We start from the raw sequence: 19,306 nt of genomic DNA, 5'->3' as shown, positions 1-19,306 counted from the left end.
TTTTCTTGGCATTCATTTAGAATTCCTAGAATTCTTCAGTTTCATCACAATGGTTTAGATAAAAATGTATCTGCCAGTACCTTAAAAGGACAAATATCTGCACTTTCTGTAATGTTTCACCTAAAGATTGCTCATCTTCCAGATATTCACTGTTTTGTTCAGGCTTTGTCCAGAATAAAGCCTGTCCAGCAGCCGGTTTGAGTACGGCAACGCACGCTACGCCAGTTCCACCATCAAACTCCAAAATAGACTCCAACGTATCCAGAACACCTCAGCCAGACTCATCCTCGACATCCCTCGCCAATGCCACACCACCGAACACCTAAGGAACCTTCACTGACTCCCCATCAACAAGAGAATCATCTTCAAGCTCCTTACCCACACATTCAAGGCCCTACACATCGGACCCGAATACATCAACCACTGCGTAAATTTTGACACCCTCCACAGACAACTCCGATTGGCCGACCAAGCACTCGCAGTCATCCCCTGCATCAGCAAATCAACAGCGGACGGAAGATCCTTCTCCCACGTGGCAGCAAAGACATGGAACACCCTCCCGCTGCACCTCAGACAATCCAACTCCCTTACAAAGTTCAGAAAGGACCTCAAAACCTGGCTATTCGACTAAACGTTTATCCCCTCCCCCCTCCTCCTATCTGCTTGCTTTAGCGACCCTCACAGTGATTAGTTTGCGCTCTATAAGTACTCAATAGATAGATTAAAGGGCCATGATACCCAAATGTTAAAACACTTAAAAAGTGATGTAGCATAGCTGTAAAATGCTGACTAGAAAATATCACCTGAACATCTCTATGCATGTGGGTAACTAGTTGTGTGTGTGTATGTGTGTCTATTTATGTGTGTGTGTGTATGTATGTACATATATATATATATATATATATATATATATATATATATATATATATATATATATATATATATATACATATATATATACATACATACATACACACACACACACACACACACACACACACACACACACACACACACACACACTTAGAATCAAATCTATACATTAATTCCCCTTTGTTAGATTTTTTTGGTGCTCTAAGTTAGTTTGATTTTTTTACCGACAGTGAGCCTTTGGGTCTGTACTTGGAATATCGCTCATGAGCCCTCGGGATTGCGCACATTGGTTTTCATTTATATTTTTTTGCTCGTTGTGGAACATTCATTTCCCCTGTGCTTCGACTTTCAGGATTACGCATGTCGGGTTAGCGCACGTATGCCCTCTTTTAAGTACATGTCGGGTTTGGTGTGCTAATATCTATTATAACAGTTTCATTTTTGTGTGTGTCTTCCTATTCAGCTGAATGTTATCCAGACTTCGGATGTGGAGTTTACTTGTCCCCTGCGTTATTTTCAGTTTGGCTAAGCACGCTTTGAGTTTGTAAGTTTCATATAGCTTCTTTAGCAGTGGTAAGTTTTCATTTCCTCAAGAGCTTTTTTAAGTGTTATAATTTATACTATTGTAGTCAAATGCTAAAATGGAGCTTTCTAATTCTGTCCATAAGTCTGTCTTTAGAAGTCTTTCAGAGTCCCCTGAAAATCTTCCTACCAATGTTATTGTATTTATTGTGAAAAGGCGGCTGTTTCTCCTCCAGCTTATTTATGTGACTCATGTTTAATTATGTTAATGCATTCAAACCAACCTAATTCTGCTTCTGTGGGTATTACCTGTTTGTTCTTTACAGCAGTTCTCATCCCCTTCAAGTAAGCACAAAAGGTAAGTTCAGAATGTACCTTCTACCAGTGCTATGTCTCCTGAGGCCAGGAATACTGTTGCATCTTCAGAGGGTGAAGTTTCCTCTGATGTTGAACATTAGTTTTTGTTTTCTTCTCAAGTTGAGCATATTCGTTCTCTTTTGAAAGAGGTTTGTCTTACTTTTGGGTTTAAAGACTCTAAGGTTTCTGAGGATAAGCCTTCTAATTGTGTAATTTTAGAACTATTTAGATTTAGAAAAGTTGCTAAAACCCCTAAAGTTTTTCCTATTCCAGATGCTGTCTTTGAGATAGTTTTTAGGGAATGGTCTAAGCCAGATAATTATTTTAATCCTTCTGTAAGGTTACTTTAAGAAGTTATATCCTTTACCTGCCTCTAATGTTGAACTGTGGGAAACTGTCCCAAAGGTAAATGGTGCCATTTCCACTCGAGCTAAGAGTACTACTATCCCTTTAGAAGACGGCACTTCTTTTAAGGACACTTTAGATAGGAAGTTTCTTAGAAGAGCCTTTCTGCAAGCAGTGTATTTGTCTAGGCCTGTTATTTCTTTTTAAAAATACAATGAGTCCACAGATTTCATCCTTACTTGTGGGATATCGCCTCCTGGTCAGCAGGAGGAGGCAAAGAGCACCACAGCAGAGCTGTATATATAGCTCCTCCCCTCCCTCCCACCCCAGTCATTCTCTTTGTAATAGGAAGAGGTAAAGTGAGGTGTTAGTTTAGATTCTTCAATCAAGAGTTTTTTATTTTTAAAATGGTGCCAGTGAGTACTATTTTATTACAGGGTGTAGCCGTATTCCTTGTCAGCCTCTGGAGCAGAGCTACAGGTGGCTTTAAAGCATTGGGAACTGGTGGGATTAATTTCTCACTGCGCCTCCCCTACTGTGTGCTGCCCTTCACATGATGGTCTTAGCAGATACTAAGACCCTGTATGTCTCCACAAAATGGCAGGAAGGAAAGAAGACTTCTTGATACTGTGCGGCTGTTCATGCTGTCGCTCAGGACTAAGGTATGTGCAGCTTTATTTTCTGGGACAGTACTAACTCAGAATCGGCTGTAACTTTTATTCCTCTGACTTCCTTAGTTTAATATACACCTCAGGACTTCTCTATTTACTACAAGGGAAGATGCGGTGGGGGAAGATCAGGACATAAAATAGACTTTATTACACTTTATTGTTAGAGCGCAGATAGACTGTGGGCTTGACGCTGGGGACCCTGGTTACGGAGTAAGACTCCGGTGTAGGGGTAGTTGTTTTTTTTTTTATTAAGGTTCCGGAGCGTGTTTTAAGGCATAAGACCGCATGGGTATTATTCAGTTACTTATGCTGGGACATTAGTTTTCGGCATTTTATTAAACAGGAAGCACTAGCGTGTTCGTTAACGCCCATGAAGGGCCAAGTTATCTTCGCACGCTCAGGAGAGCCACACAGCTGTTTTTCTGATGAGGTCCCATACGGAGCGGATCAGTGCTTTTGCTGGCTGCTAAGACCGCATGGTCAGATATTGAAACAAGCGGTCTTAGGCAGTGTAAACTCTGTGGACAGTGATCAGAGTAACGAGGGGACAGGTAGGCGCCTCAGCAGAGCTGTTGAGGCGGGAGAGGCTCTTAAGTTTAACGGCAGTCCTGCTTTTAAAAGGCATTTGGTTATTGGTGTTATCCATTCTTTTAAGTCCCATGTTAGAACTACCAGAGTGTGAGTGCTATTAATTTATGTTAATGAGAAAAATTTATAGGCACAGTTACAAGTTATTTTCAGAAGCAGTTTATTTATAGTCATATTAGGCTGTTCTATTTTTTTTTTTTTTTTTTTTTTGCAACCCACGACCAAATTTGCTTTTCTTAATTTGTTGTCATGGAAGGTCTTCTGAATGTTACATGTTCCTTATGTTTGAATGCCAATGTGGAACCTCCTGTTGCTTTTTGTCCCTCATGCACAGAGAGGGCATTACAGTTTAGAGAGCAAATGTTTTTTGGTAAAGATTTTACAAAAGCAGATGCTTCTCAGAGTTCTACCGATGAGATACAGAGTATGCCGCAACTTTCTCCCCAAGCGTCACAGCCCTTAACGCCTGCTCAGGTGCAGCCTAATACCTCTGCAGCTTCTGCGGCGATTACACTAAAGGACATAGCTGCAGGTATGTCATCTACACTTTCAGAAGCGTTGTCTGCCTTCCCAGTGTTGCAAGGCAAACGCAGAAGGAAGGACACCCACGTGGTCAATACAGCTTCTGATGCTTTAATGGCGATATCAGATGTACCATCACAGGGATCTGAATTGGAGGTCCTATCTGAAGGCGAACTTTCTGAGTCAGAAAGCACCTTGCCACTGACAGTTTCAGGTGTGGGTTCCTTCAGGTTTAAACTGGAATACCTCCGCCTGTTATTGAGGGAGGCTTTGGTGACTCTGGAGACTGCTATTCAATTGTAGTTCCTCCAGAAAAATTGAGTAAGTTGGACAGATATCTAGAAGTTCCTTCTTATTCTGATGTTTTTCCAGTTTGCAAGAGAACTTCGGAGATTATTGCAAAAGAATTGGAGAGGCCAGGTATTCCATTCTCTCCTCCCGTTTTCAAGAAGATGTATCCTATAGCGGACGCTATCAGGGATTCTTGGCAGACGGTTCCTAAGGTGGAAGGAGCTATTTCCACCTTAGCTAAACGAACTACTATCCCTATTGAGGATAGTTGTGCTTTCAAAGACCCTATGGATAAGAAATTAGAGGGTCTTCTTAAGAAACTTTATGTTCATCAAGGGTTGCTTTTGCAACCGGCAGCCTGCATTGTCACGGTTACGAGTGCGGCTGCTTATTGGTTTGATGCTCTGGAAGAATCTCTTAAGACTGAGATTCCTTTGGAAGAGTAGAATTAAAGCTCTTAACTTGGCTAATTCTTTTGTTACAGATGCTTCTCTGCAGATTACAAAATTGGCGGCTAAGAGTTCAGGATTTTATATCTTAGCGCGCAGAGCCTTATGGTTGAAATCTTGGTCTGCGGATGTGTCCTCTAAATCTAAGCTTTTGGCTATACCTTACAAGGGGAAGACCCTGTTCGGGCCTGACTTGAAGGAGATTATTTCTGACATCATGGGAGGTAAGGGTCATTCCCTCCCTCAGGATAAGAAATCCAAACAGAGAGGTTGACTGAGTAATTTTCGTGCCTTTCGAAACTTTTAGGGAACCCCCCCTTCCTCTTCATCTAAACAGGAAGGTAACTATTTGCAAACCAAATCTACCTGGAGACCAAACCAGTCTTGGAACAAGGGTAAACAATCCAAGAAGCCTGCTACTGCTCCCAAGTCAGCATGAAGGGTTGGCCCCCGATCTGGGACCGGATCTAGTGGGGGGCAGACTGTATTTCTTCATCCAGGCTTGGATAAAGATGTTTAGGATCCCTGGGCATTAGAGATAGTGTCTCAGGGATACAAGCTGGAATTCAGAAATGTTCTTCTTTCTCGATTGTCTGTAGACCAGATAAAGAGAGAGGCGTTCTTACGCTGTGTAAGAGACCGCTCCTCCATGGGAGTAATTTGTCCCGTTCCAATTCAGGGACAGGGGTTTTATTCAAATCTGTTTGTAGTTCCCAAAAAAGAGGGAACTTTCAGACTTATCTTAAATCTCAAGAATCTAAACAAGTTTCTCAGTATTCCATCTTTCAAGATGGAAACTATTCGTACCATTCTTCCATTGATCCAGCAGGGTCAATTTATGACAACGGTGGATCTAAAGGATGCATATCTTCATGTTCCTATTCACAGAGATCATCACAAGTTCCTGAGGTTTGCCTTTCTGGACAAACATTTTCAGTTTGTAGCTCTTCCTTTCAGTCTGGCCACGGCGCCCAGTATTTTCACAAAAGTTCTGGGGTCTTTATTGGCAGTTCTAAGGCCGCGGAGCATCGCGGTGGTGCCTTATCTGGACGATATACTGATCCAGACGTCATCATTTCCACTGGCAAGTTCCCATACCGACACTGTGCTTTCCTTCCTAAAGACCCACGGGTGGAAGGCAAACTTGGAAAAGAGTTTAACTCCTCAGACGAGAGTACCCTTTCTGGGAACTGTAATCGACTCTATTTCAATGAAGATTTTTCTGACGGAGGTCAGAAAGTAAAAAATTCTGAATATCTGTCGAACCATTCAGTCCAATCCTGGTCCGTCAGTGGCTCAGTGCATGGAGGTAATCGGATTGATGGTGGCGGCAATGGACATCGTTCCGTTTGCTCGTTTTCATCTCAGGCCTCTGCAACTAAGCATGCTCAGGCAGTGGAATGGAAATTATGCAGATTTGTCTCCTCGAATAGATCTCGATCAGGAGACAAGGGACTCTCTTCTATGGTGGTTGTCACTGGATCATCAATCCCAGGGGGACATGCTTCCGCAGACCCTCATGGGTGATAGTGACAACGGATGCCAGTCTGTTAGGATGGGGAGCAGTCTGGAACTCCCTAAGGGCTCAGGACTATGGCGGAGTCTCTCCTTCCCATCAATATCCTAGAGTTGAGAGCAATATTCAATGCGCTTCGGGCTTGTCCTCAGTTGGCTTTGGCCAAATTCATCAGATTCCAGTCAGACAACATTACGACGGTAGCTTACATAAATTATCAGGGAGGAAGAAGTTCCTTAGCGATGACAGAAGTAGCCAAGATCATACAGTGGGCGGAGTCTCACTCTTGCCACCTGTCTGCGATCCACATCCCAGGGGTGGACAACTGGGAAGCAGATTTTCTGAGCAGACAGAAATTTCATCCGGGAGAGTGGGAACTCCATCCGGAGGTGTTTTCCAGCCTGATTCTCAGATGGGGCAGGCCGGAGTTGGATCTCATGGCATCTCACCAGAATGCCAAGCTTCCGAGGTATTGGTCCAGGTCCAGTTTCTTGGGCTTTCAGTCTAGCTTATGTGTTCCCTCCATTTGCTCTCCTTCCCCGGGTGATTGCTCGAGTCAAACAGGAGAGGGCATCAGTGATCTTAATCGCCCCTGCGTGGCCTCGCAGGACTTGGTATGCCGATCTGATGGACATGTCATCTCGGCCAACGTGGAAGCTCCCATTGAGGAAAGACATTCTCATTCAGGGCCCCTTCCATCATTCAAATCTAGTTTCTCTGCAGCTAACTGTTTGGAGATTGAATGCTTAATTTTGTCTAAGCGTGGGTTTTCTGATTCGGTCATAGATACCTTGATTCAGGCACGTAAGCCTGTTACTAGAATTTACCATAAGATATGGTGTAAATATCTTTATTGTTGTGAATCCAACCGTACTCATGGAGTAGGGTTTGGATTCCCAGGATTTTGTCTTTTCTCCAAGACGGATTGGAGAAAGGATTATCAGCAAGTTCTTTAAAAGGACAGATTTCTGCTTTATCTATTTTGTTACACAAACGTCTGGCAGATGTTCCAGATGTTCAATCTTTTTGTCAGGCTCTGACTAGAATCAGGCCTGTTTTTAGACCAATTGCTCCTCCTTGGAGTTTGAATTTAGTTCTTACAGTTCTTCAATTGGTTCCGTTTGAACCTATGCATTCCCTTGATATTAAGTTATTATCTTGGAAAGTTTTATTTTTGATTGCTATTTCTTCGGCTCGCAGAGTATCTGAGCTTTCAGCATTACAATGTGATTCTCCTTATCTTATTTTTCATTTGGATAAGGTGGTGTTACGTACCAAACCTGGTTTTCTTCCTAAGGTTGTTTCAAATAAAAATATTAATCAGGAAATAGTTGTTTCTCCCTTGTGTCCTAATCCTTCTTCTAAGAAGGAGCGTCTGTTACATAATTTGGACGTGGTCCGTGCTTTGAAATTCTACCTACAGGCGACTAAGGATTTTCGCCAATCGTCTTCATTATTTGTTGTTTTTTTCTGGGAAACGTAGGGGTCAGAAAGCTATGGCTTTCTTTTTGGCTGAAAAGTATCATCGGCTTTGCATATGAGACTGCTGGACAGCAGCCTCCTGAACGAATTACGGCTCATTCCATTAGGGCTGTGGCTTCCTCATGGACATTCAAAAATGATGCTTCTGTTGAACAGATTTGCAAGGCTGCTACTTGGTCGCCTCTTCACACTTTTTCCAAATTTGATACCTTTGCCTCATCTGAGGCTGTTTTTGGGTGGAAAGTTCTTCAAGCAGTGGTGCCTTCTGTTTAGGTTCCTTGTCTTGTCCCTCCCCTTTCATCCGTGTACTATAGCTTTGGTATTGTATCCCACAAGTAAGGATGAAATCCGTGGACGACTCATATCTTTAAAAAGAAAAGGAAATTTATGCTTACCTGATAAATTTGTTTCTTTTTAGATACGATGAGTCCACGGCTCACCCTGTTTTTATGAGACAGGTCTTATTTTTGTTAAACTTCAGTCACCTCTGCGCCTTGGCTTTGACTTTCTCTTTCTAACTTCTGTCGAATGACTGGAGTGGGAGGGAGGGGAGGAGCTATATATACAGCTCTGCTGTGGTGCTCTTTGCCTCCTCCTGCTGACCAGGACGCGATATCCCACAAGTAAGGATGAAATCCGTGGACTCGTATCTAAAAAGAAACAAATTTATCAGGTAAGCATACATTTCCTTTTTTTTTTTTTTTTTTTGCTTGTGTAGCTGCTGCTTCTTCTTACTGGTTAACTAGTCTTTCAGAACAGTGTTCTAATGATTCTGTATTTTATATTATTAAAAGTGATATTATTAAATTGAATGTCAAATTCATGTCCTTCACAGTACTTTCTAGAAGAGCTTTTATAGTAGGGCTGAGCAATATGGGCAAAAAAAAATTTGCGATTTTTTTTTTTGTTTGTTTGTTTTTTTTGTTTTGTTTTTTTGGGAAAAAAACGCGATTGTGATTTTCTTATAAATGACTATAACACCTTCATTTTGCATTCTAAAGTTTATTTAACACTACAGAATCTTAATGTACATGTTTCTCAATGTCCAATACACTCTTGGAGCATAAAAATACAAATCACAAAATAGTTAAAATAAAATTTGCTGCCTGTGATGTGATTAAATAGTAGCCACTAGTCATTTATTAGGTCTTATGACACACAACATTGTCATGTTTTCTTGGACAGTCATTCTAACAGTGGACAGTGGTATTATTAACAAATGAAGCAGTATAAGCCACATACACACAAATAAATAAAAATATATATATATATATATATATATATATATATACTGTATATACATATACATACACACACACATATATATAATATACAATCACATACACAGTTGCACACAGATATAAATATATATAAATAAATAAACATTGTAGATGCAGTTAAGTTAACCCAGTAGCAGAGGGGACTGCAGTTTTAGCCTTTTTTGGAGCCGTGGGGTTAACTGCATCTGCTATGTATTTGAGCCGTTTCTCAGAGGAGCAGGAGATTGTGTGAGGTGTTCCATAATGTTTACATACCCTAAGTTTCAGACTACAGACGTCCCTAGGGTGAAATATAAGTGGCTTTCTCTCCTGTTCATTCCTGCATGTGCTCTGCTTTTAGACTTCAAGATTGATCGGCTGCTTATGAGAACAAAAAGTTAAAGTAAAAACAGCCATTTTACAAATGTGTGCTAAAAGCAACCACTAGATGGAGCTGGTTTGCAAGAAATCACAAACAAATCGATATTACAGCCACTTCTGAGGATTTTTTTATTTATGAAAAAATCGCGAACTCTCGTAGTTTTAAAATTGCGGTGATTAATCGCGGTTTTAAATCGCATATGCGATTAATCGTGCTGCCCTACTTTATAGCTTATGTCCTGGTCTGCTGATATGGTGCCTGATTCCAGACTCTTCTCTCTTTTTCAGGGAAAGATATTGTTTGGTTCTGATTTGAATCGTGTCATTTCTACTGTTACTGGAGGTAAAGGGTCTTTTATTCCTCAAGACAAAAAGTCAAAGGGGAAATTCTTCCCAGAGTAATTTCCAAGATAATTCTAGATAAATCATCAGTAATCCTGATTGCTCAAGCTTGGCCTCAGGGGATTTGCTATCTGGTTCAGATGCCCAATTACCCTCTTTGGCCATGTCCTCTGTGTCTAGCTAGACCTTCTTTCTCAAGGTCCATTTTCCCATCCGGATCTGAAATCTCTAGCTTGATGGCATCGAGATTGAATGGTTAGTTAGGGATTTCTCACATTCTGTGATTGCAATTGTAATCCTGGCCTGTGACTAGAAGGATTTATCATAAGGTCTGGAAGGCTTTTATTGCTTGGTGTATAGATTATGCCTTTTCCTGGCATTCGTTTAGAATTCTTAGAATTTTGCAGTTCTTACAGGATGGTTTGGATAAGGGCTTATCTGCCAGCTCTTTGAAAGGACAAATTTCTACTCTTTCAGTTTTGTTTCGTAGGAAGATTGCTAATCTTCCTGACATTCATGGTTTTGTTCAGGTGTTCTGTCAGACTAGCAAACATGCGCTGCTCTTCTCATAGCATTCCAACTGCAACTACGTCACAGCCCATTAGCTATTAGGCATCATCAAAGACTTGTTTGGCGATGTTATGAGCATCAATAACAGAACTGCCTAGTAACTAGTGATGTTGCAAATATGAGATTTTATGATTGGTCTCTATACACATGTGACCTTAACAGTCCAATAGGGGTCTATTCCACACAAGCTGCACACTGCAGATTGAATAAAACATCAGGGACTCATGAAAGAGAACAATGGATCTATGACACAATTTTATAATAAAGTAAGCAAACATACCATATATTCCACTAAGTATAAAGCAGTATCGAGGCTGGTCTCCCAATTTTTAGATATTTTTGAGATGGCTTTTATTTTTGCATAAAACTTAACTTTGTGGACACAACACATTATTACAATCAGATATTGCATATAGGTGTGATTAGGGTGCTATACTGTAAGTGTTCCATCAGATTTCAAATGTGTGTTATACATGGTAATTGTTATTAGGTACTGTTTCACAAAGAAACTTTTAATTGTACACACATGTGTTTAATCATGCCTCCAAGTGGGGGTGTTTTATCATTTGTTCTTATTGGTTATTCATTGTATAAAGGTTTTGGAGATAGGTGCTTATATGCCTGAGGAAACGGCGATTTTATAGCCAAGAAACGCGTTGCATTAGGGGGGCTACATGTCTATGCCCTCCTATCACTTGAAGCTTTTGTTTTTATGTGAGTTTTAATAAACCTTGTGTTTTACATAAGCCAAGTGCTAGCACCTTACTTTTATCCCTATCGCTCTTTGGGGCGAACTGCATTCAGTTCTCCATCTGGGTACTGCATCTGGTGTGCAGAGGGGCTTAATACTTAGGGTCACACTTGCAAAAAATATAGACGGCGTAGCTCCCAAACAGAATATGTGCAATAAGTTGTGTAACCTCCGCTCCTAATTGGTATATATGGCATGTTCTGCTTGGGAGCTGTAATACTTGCAGCCCCTGAACGGGTTTTATATGTGTGTTTAGTTGCATTAGAATGTCCATTTAAATCTTCATCTTTATTAAATCCCTAAATATAGTTTAATTTCTATTTTATTTATTTTCTTCCTAAGAGTGAACATGAAGCTTCTCTGTGCAGGTGCTCTTTTGTGACAAATATTATTCAAAACCTACAATTTAAATCATGGAACCAAATGTTAAGAAACTTCCAAAGTTTCTGTAGCCAACTGGATTCTCTCTGCAATCCTGATGGCTTATGAATGCAGGAAAAAGCTAGTTGTTTATGCACCATCTGGCTCATTCCACACTGAAGGTTGCAGATACCTGGGCTCATAAAAAGTGTTTAATTCATGCCTATGAGTCTCAGTCATTTTATGGTCAAATCTAAAGTCTTTGTTTCTACCTAATCTAGAGAGATCAGAGGTAATATATGCACCGGTATAAATATTGTTAACATTGCAAATAAACATTTTAGGTCTGTAAATTCATATTTCCGTTTTGTCTTTTCCCCTAATAACACGCAGTAACTGTTGTCTTTTCTACAGTGCTCTGACTGACAGCCTGATAAACCCATTAGAAATCAAAATTGAAGAATGGAAAAAGATTGCAAACCAACTTGACAAGGACCATGCAAAAGGTAAGAAAAGAAAATCTTTACATTTTTTTTAAATTCTGTGGTATGTGTACCCTTGGTGGGACTTGAAGCATAGAGTTACCCTATTGCTTGCTCGCTCATTATTTTGTTGCCTTTGTGCAGCTAAAGTAAACCTTTAGTATATCACAGAAAGCAGTGTTTCTAAATTCCGTCTTCAAGCACCATTAATAGGTCTGTGCATTTCCCCATTCATGAGCTACTCAGCTGCTCACTCACTGTGACTGACCCATTTTCCTGTTAGGGACATCTGAGAAAGCTCCACAGTGAAATATGCACCAGACAAACTACACTATATTCAAGTTAAGTGATCCAGATAATTTGTGTGTAAAATAAAGTTAGCTAGAGAAAATGTGGTTCTATATTTTCTTCTACTAGATACGAGTCCGCGGATTCATCCTTTACTTGTGAGATTATTATCCTCCTGCTAACAGGAAGTGGCAAAGAGCACCACAGCAGAGCTGTCTATATAGCTCCTCCCTTGACTCCACCCCCCAGTCATTCTCTTTGCCTATACTAAGTAATAGTAAGGGGTAAAGTGAAAGAGGTGATAAAATGATAGTTTTTATTTTCTTCAAGCAAGACTTTATTTTAAATGGTACCAGTCCAAGTGTTACAACCTTTAACACCCGCCCAAGCGACGCCTAGTACTTCTAGCGCGTCTAATTCTTTCACCCTGCAAGATATGGCTGCAGTTATGTCTACTACCCTTACAGAGGTATTATCTAAACTGCCAGGTTTACAGGGTAAGTGCAGCAGGTCAGGTATTAGAGTAAATGCTGAGCCCTCTGATGCTTTATTGGCCATCTCCGATGTACCCTCACAGTGTTCTGATTTGGGGGTGGGGGAATTGCTGTCTGAGGGAGAGCTTTCTGATTCAGGAAAGATCTTTCCTCAAACAGACTCAGATGTGACGGCCTTTACGTTTAAGCTTGAACACCTCCGCTTGTTACTCAGGGAGGTTTTAGCGACTCTGGATGATTGTGACCCTATTGTCATCCCACCAGAGAAATTGTGTAAAATGGATAAATATCTAGAATTTCTCTACTTGCACTAATGTTTTTCCAGTCCCTAGAAGAATTTCGGACATTGTTACTAAGGAATGGGATAGACCAGGCATTCCGTTCTCTCCCCCTCCTACTTTTAAGAAAATGTTTCCCATATCTGACACCATTTGGGATTTGTAACAGACGGTCCCTAAGGTGGAGGGAGCAATTTCTACCCTGGCTAAGCGTTCAACTATACCTATTGAGGACAGTTGTGCTTTTAAAGATCCTATGGATAAAAAATTAGAGGGTCTTACAAAGAAATTGTTTATTCATCAGGGTTTTCTTCTACAACCTATAGCGTGCATTGTTCCAGTAACTACTGCAGCAGCTTTTTGGTTTGAGGCTCTAGAGGAGTCTCTTAAGGTTGATACCCCATTAGATGATATTTTGGATAGAATTATGGCTCTCAAGCTAGCTAATTCGTTTATTACAGATGCCGCTTTCCAAATGGCTAAATTAGCGGCAAAGAATGCAGGCTTTGCCATTTTAGCGCGTAGAGCGTTATGGCTTAAGTCTTGGTCTGCTGATGTGTCATCTAAATCCAAGCTTTTAACTATTACCTTTAAGGGTAAGACCCTATTCGGATCTGAACTAAAGGAGATCATTTCCGACATTACTGGAGGTAAAGGTCATGCCCTTCCTCAGGACAAGACGGTTAAAATGAGGACCAAACAGAATAATTTTCGTTCCTTTCGAAACTTTAAAGGGGGTCCCTCTACTTCTTCCTCCGCCACCAAGCAGGAGGGGAACTTTGCACAATCCAAGTCAGTCTGGAGACCTAACCAGACCTGGAATAAAGGTAAACAGGCCAAGAAGCCCGCTGCTGCTACCAAGACAGCATGAAGGGGCAGCCCCCGATCCGGGACCGGATCTAGTAGGGGGCAGACTTTCTCTCTTCGCTCAGGTTTGGGCAAGAGACGTTAAGGATTCCTGGGCATTAGACATTGTGACCCAGGTGTTATCGACTAGAATTCAAGGATTCTCTCCCAAGAGGGAGATTTCGTCTTTCACGTTTGTCTGTAGACCAGACAAAAAGAGGCGTTCTTACGCTGTGTAAAAGACCTATATACCATGGGTGTAATCTGCCCAGTTCCACAATTAGAACAAGGGCAGGGGTTTTACTCAAATCTGTTCGTGGTTCCCAAAAAAAGAGGGAACCTTTAGACCGATTTTAGATCTCAAAAGTCTAAACAAATTTCTCTCCCATCGTTCAAGATGGAGACCATACGAACAATTTCTCCAACATAGGTGTTTCCGGTCCACGGCGTCATCCTTACTTGTGGGATATTCTCTTCCCCAACAGGAAATGGCAAAGAGCCCAGCAAAGCTGGTCACATGATCCCTCCTAGGCTCCGCCTTCCCCAGTCATTCTCTTTGCCGTTGTACAGGCAACATCTCCACGGAGATGGCTTAGAGTTTTTTGGTGTTTAAATGTAGTTTTTATTCTTCAATCAAGAGTTTGTTATTTTAAAATAGTGCTGGTATGTACTATTTACTCTGAAACAGAAAAGAGATGAAGATTTCTGTTTGTAAGAGGAAAATGATTTTAGCAACCGTTACTAAAATCGATGGCTGTTTCCACACAGGACTGTTGAGAGGAATTAACTTCAGTTGGGGGAAACAGTGAGCAGACTTTTGCTGCTTGAGGTATGACACATTTCTAACAAGACTAGGTAATGCTGGAAGCTGTCATTTTCCCTATGGGATCCGGTAAGCCATTTTTATTACATAAGAATAAAGGGCTTCACAAGGGCTTTTAAGACTGGTAGACATTTTCTGGGCTAAAACGATTGATATATAAGCATTTTTGATACTTCATAGCTTTGAGGAGTTATTTTATTCTTGGGAATTATGTAAAATAACCGGCAGGCACTGTATTGGACACCTTTTTCTCTAGGGGCTTTCCCTAATCATAGGCAGAGCCTCATTTTCGCGCCTCTATTGCGCAGTTGTTTTTGGGAAGCAAGACATGCAGATGCATGTGTGAGGAGCTCAGATACATAGAAAAAGCTTTCTGAAGGCGTCATTTGGTATCGTATTCCCCTTTGGGCTTGGTTGGGTCTCAGCAAAGCAGATACCAGGGACTGTATAGGGGTTAAATATAAAAACGGCTCCGGTTCCGTTATTTTAAGAGTTAAAGCTTTCAAATTTGGTGTGCAATACTTTTAAGGCTTTAAGACACTGTGGTGAAATTTTGGTGAAATTTGAACAATTCCTTCATACTTTTTCACATTTGCAGTAATAAAGTGTGTTCAGTTTAAAATTTAAAGTGACAGTAACGGTTTTATTTTAAAATGTTTTTTGTACTTTGTTATCAAGTTTATGCCTGTTTAACATGTCTGAACTATCAGACTGTGTTCTGTATGTGGGGAAGCCAAGGTTCCTTCTCATTTAAATAGATGTGATTTATGTGACACAAAATTTAGAGAAAATGATGCCCAAGATGATTCCTCAAGTGAGGGGAGTAAGCATGGTACTGCATCATCCCCTCCTTCGTCTACGCCAGTCTTGCCCACACAGGAGGCCCCTAGTACATCTAGTGCGCCAATACTCCTTACTATGCAACAATTAACGGCTGTAATGGATAATTCTATCAAAAACATTTTAGCCAAAATGCCCACTTATCAGCGAAAGCGCGACTGCTCTGTTTTAGAAAATACTGAAGAGCATGAGGACGCTGATGATATTGGTTCTGAAGTGCCCCTACACCAGTCTGAGGGGGCCAGGGAGGTTTTGTCTGAGGGAGAAATTTCAGATTCAGGGAAAATTTCTCAACAAGCTGAACCTGATGTGATTACATTCAAATTTAAATTGGAACATCTCCGCGCTCTGCTTAAGGAGGTGTTATCTACTCTGGATGATTGTGAGAATTTGGTCATTCCAGAGAAATTATGTAAGATGGACAAGTTCCTAGAGGTCCCGGGGCCCCCCGAAGCTTTTCCTATACCCAAGCGGGTGGCGGACATTGTAAACAAAGAATGGGAAAGGCCCGGCATACCTTTCGTCCCTCCCCCTATATTTAAGAAATTGTTTCCTATGGTCGACCCCAGAAAGGACTTATGGCAGACAGTCCCCAAGGTCGAGGGGGCGGTTTCTACTCTAAACAAACGCACCACTATCCCCATAGAAGATAGTTGTGCTTTCAAAGATACTATGGATAAAAAATTAGAGGGTTTGCTTAAAAAGATGTTTGTTCAGCAAGGTTACCTTCTACAACCAATTTCATGCATTGTTCCTGTCACTACAGCAGCGTGTTTCTGGTTCGATGAACTAGAAAAGGCGCTTAATAAAGATTCTTCTTATGAGGAGATTTTGGACAGAATTCATGCTCTCAAATTGGCTAACTCTTTTACTTTAGACGCCACTTTGCAATTGGCTAGATTAGCGGCGAAAAATTCTGGGTTTGCTATTGTGGCGCGCAGAGCGCTTTGGCTAAAATCTTGGTCAGCGGATGCGTCTTCCAAGAACAAATTGCTTAACATTCCTTTCAAGGGGAAAACGCTGTTTGGCCCTGACTTGAAAGAGATTATTTCTGATATCACTGGGGGCAAGGGCCACGCCCTTCCTCAGGATAGGTCTTTCAAGGCTAAGAATAAACCAAATTTTCGTCCCTTTCGCAGAAACGGACCAGCCCCAAGTGCTACATCCTCTAAGCAAGAGGGCAATACTTCTCAAGCCAAGCCAGCCTGGAGGCCAATGCAAGGCTGGAACAAAGGTAAGCAGGCCAAGAAACCTGCCACTGCTACCAAGACAGCATGAGATGTTGGCCCCCGATCCAGGACCGGATCTGGTGGGGGGCAGACTCTCTCTCTTCGCTCAGGCTTGGGCAAGAGATGTTCTGGATCCTTGGGCGCTGGAAATAGTCTCCCAAGGTTATCTTCTGGAATTCAAGGGGCTTCCCCCAAGGGGGAGGTTCCACAGGTCTCAATTGTCTTCAGACCACATAAAAAGACAGGCATTCTTACATTGTGTAGAAGACCTGTTAAAAATGGGAGTGATTCATCCTGTTCCATTAGGAGAACAAGGGATGGGGTTCTACTCCAATCTGTTCATAGTTCCCAAAAAAGAGGGAACATTCAGACCAATCTTAGATCTCAAGATCCTAAACAAGTTTCTCAAGGTTCCATCGTTCAAAATGGAAACCATTCGAACAATTCTTCCTTCCATCCAGGAAGGTCAATTCATGACCACGGTGGATTTAAAGGATGCGTATCTACATATTCCTATCCACAAGGAACATCATCGGTTCCTAAGGTTCGCCTTTCTGGACAAGCATTACCAGTTTGTGGCACTTCCATTCGGATTATCCACTGCTCCAAGAATTTTCACAAAGGTACTGGGGTCCCTTCTAGCGGTGCTACGACCAAGGGGCATTGCAGTAGTACCTTACTTGGACGACATTCTGATTCAAGCGTCGTCCCTTCCACAAGCAAAGGCTCATACGGACATTGTCCTGGCCTTTCTCAGATCTCAGGGTGGAAAGTGAACGTAGAAAAAAGTTCTCTATCTCCGTCAACAAGAGTTCCCTTCTTGGGAACAATAATAGACTCCTTAGAAATGAGGATTTTTCTGACAGAGGCCAGAAAATCAAAACTTCTAAACTCTTGTCAAGTACTTCATTCTGTTCCTCTTCCTTCCATAGCGCAGTGCATGGAAGTAATAGGTTTGATGGTCGCGGCAATGGACATAGTTCCTTTTGCGCGAATTCATCTGAGACCATTACAACTGTGCATGCTCAGTCAGTGGAATGGGGATTATACAGACTTGTCTCCGACGATACAAGTAGATCAGAGGACCAGAGATTCACTCCATTGGTGGCTGTCCCTGGACAACCTGTCACAAGGGATGAGCTTCCGCAGACCAGAGTGGGTCATTGTCACGACCGACGCCAGTCTGGTGGGCTGGGGCGCGGTCTGGGGACTCCTGAAAGCTCAGGGTCTTTGGTCTCGGGAAGAATCTCTTCTCCCGATAAATATTCTGGAACTGAGAGCGATATTCAATGCTCTCAAGGCTTGGCCTCAGCTAGCAAAGGCCAAATTCATACGGTTTCAATCGGACAACATGACGACTGTTGCGTATATCAACCATCAAGGGGGAACAAGGAGTTCCCTGGCGATGGAAGAAGTGACCAAAATCATTCAATGGGCGGAGACTCACTCCTGCCACTTGTCTGCAATCCACATCCCAGGAGTGGAAAATTGGGAAGCGGATTTTCTGAGTCGTCAGACATTTCATCCGGGGGAGTGGGAACTCCATCCGGAAATCTTTGCCCAAATTACTCAGTTGTGGGGCATTCCAGACATGGATCTGATGGCCTCTCGTCAGAACTTCAAGGTTCCTTGCTACGGGTCCAGATCCAGAGATCCCAAGGCGACTCTAGTAGATGCACTAGTAGCACCTTGGACCTTCAACCTAGCTTATGTATTCCCACCGTTTCCTCTCATCCCCAGGCTGGTAGCCAGGATCAATCAGGAGAGGGCATCGGTGATCTTGATAGCTCCTGCGTGGCCACGCAGGACTTGGTATGCAGACCTGGTGAATATGTCATCGGCTCCACCATGGAAGCTACCTTTGAGACGGGACCTTCTTGTTCAAGGTCCGTTCGAACATCCGAATCTGGTCTCACTCCAACTGACTGCTTGGAGATTGAACGCTTGATTTTATCAAAGCGAGGGTTCTCAGATTCTGTCATTGATACTCTTGTTCAGGCCAGAAAGCCTGTAACTAGAAAAATCTACCATAAAATATGGAAAAAATATATCTGTTGGTGTGAATCTAAAGGATTCCCTTGGGACAAGATAAAAATTCCTAAGATTCTATCCTTTCTTCAAGAAGGTTTGGAGAAAGGATTATCTGCAAGTTCTTTGAAGGGACAGATTTCTGCTTTGTCTGTGTTACTTCACAAAAAGCTGGCAGCTGTGCCAGATGTTCAAGCTTTTGTTCAGGCTCTGGTTAGAATCAAGCCTGTTTACAAACCTTTGACTCCTCCTTGGAGTCTCAATTTAGTTCTTTCAGTTCTTCAGGGGGTTCCGTTTGAACCCTTACATTCCGTTGATATTAAGTTATTATCTTGGAAAGTTTTGTTTTTGGTTGCAATTTCTTCTGCTAGAAGAGTTTCAGAGTTATCTGCTCTGCAGTGTTCTCCTCCTTATCTGGTGTTCCATGCAGATAAGGTGGTTTTGCGTACTAAACCTGGTTTTCTTCCGAAAGTTGTTTCTAACAAAAACATTAACCAGGAGATAGTCGTGCCTTCTTTGTGTCCGAATCCAGTTTCAAAGAAGGAACGTTTGTTGCACAATTTGGATGTAGTTCGTGCTCTAAAATTCTATTTAGATGCTACAAAGGATTTTAGACAAACATCTTCCTTGTTTGTTGTTTATTCTGGTAAAAGGAGAGGTCAAAAAGCAACTTCTACCTCTCTCTCTTTTTGGCTTAAAAGCATCATCAGATTGGCTTA

At 41.8% G+C, this 19,306-nt stretch overlaps 1 protein-coding gene across 1 annotated transcript in view; it reads left to right on the top strand.

Moving 5' to 3' along the window:
- LOC128662824 (protein MTSS 1) overlaps positions 1–19,306 on the top strand; it is a 734,156-nt gene that overhangs the window by 331,581 nt on the left and 383,269 nt on the right. The window contains exon 5 of the mRNA XM_053716804.1: positions 11,694–11,789. Within this exon, the coding sequence (XP_053572779.1) occupies positions 11,694–11,789 (96 nt within the window). The remainder of the gene's footprint in view (positions 1–11,693; positions 11,790–19,306) is intronic.

The sequence above is a fragment of the Bombina bombina genome, chromosome 1, assembly GCF_027579735.1.
Source record: "Bombina bombina isolate aBomBom1 chromosome 1, aBomBom1.pri, whole genome shotgun sequence".
Taxonomy (NCBI): domain Eukaryota; kingdom Metazoa; phylum Chordata; class Amphibia; order Anura; family Bombinatoridae; genus Bombina; species Bombina bombina.
This window is presented reverse-complemented; position numbering and strand designations above follow the sequence as displayed.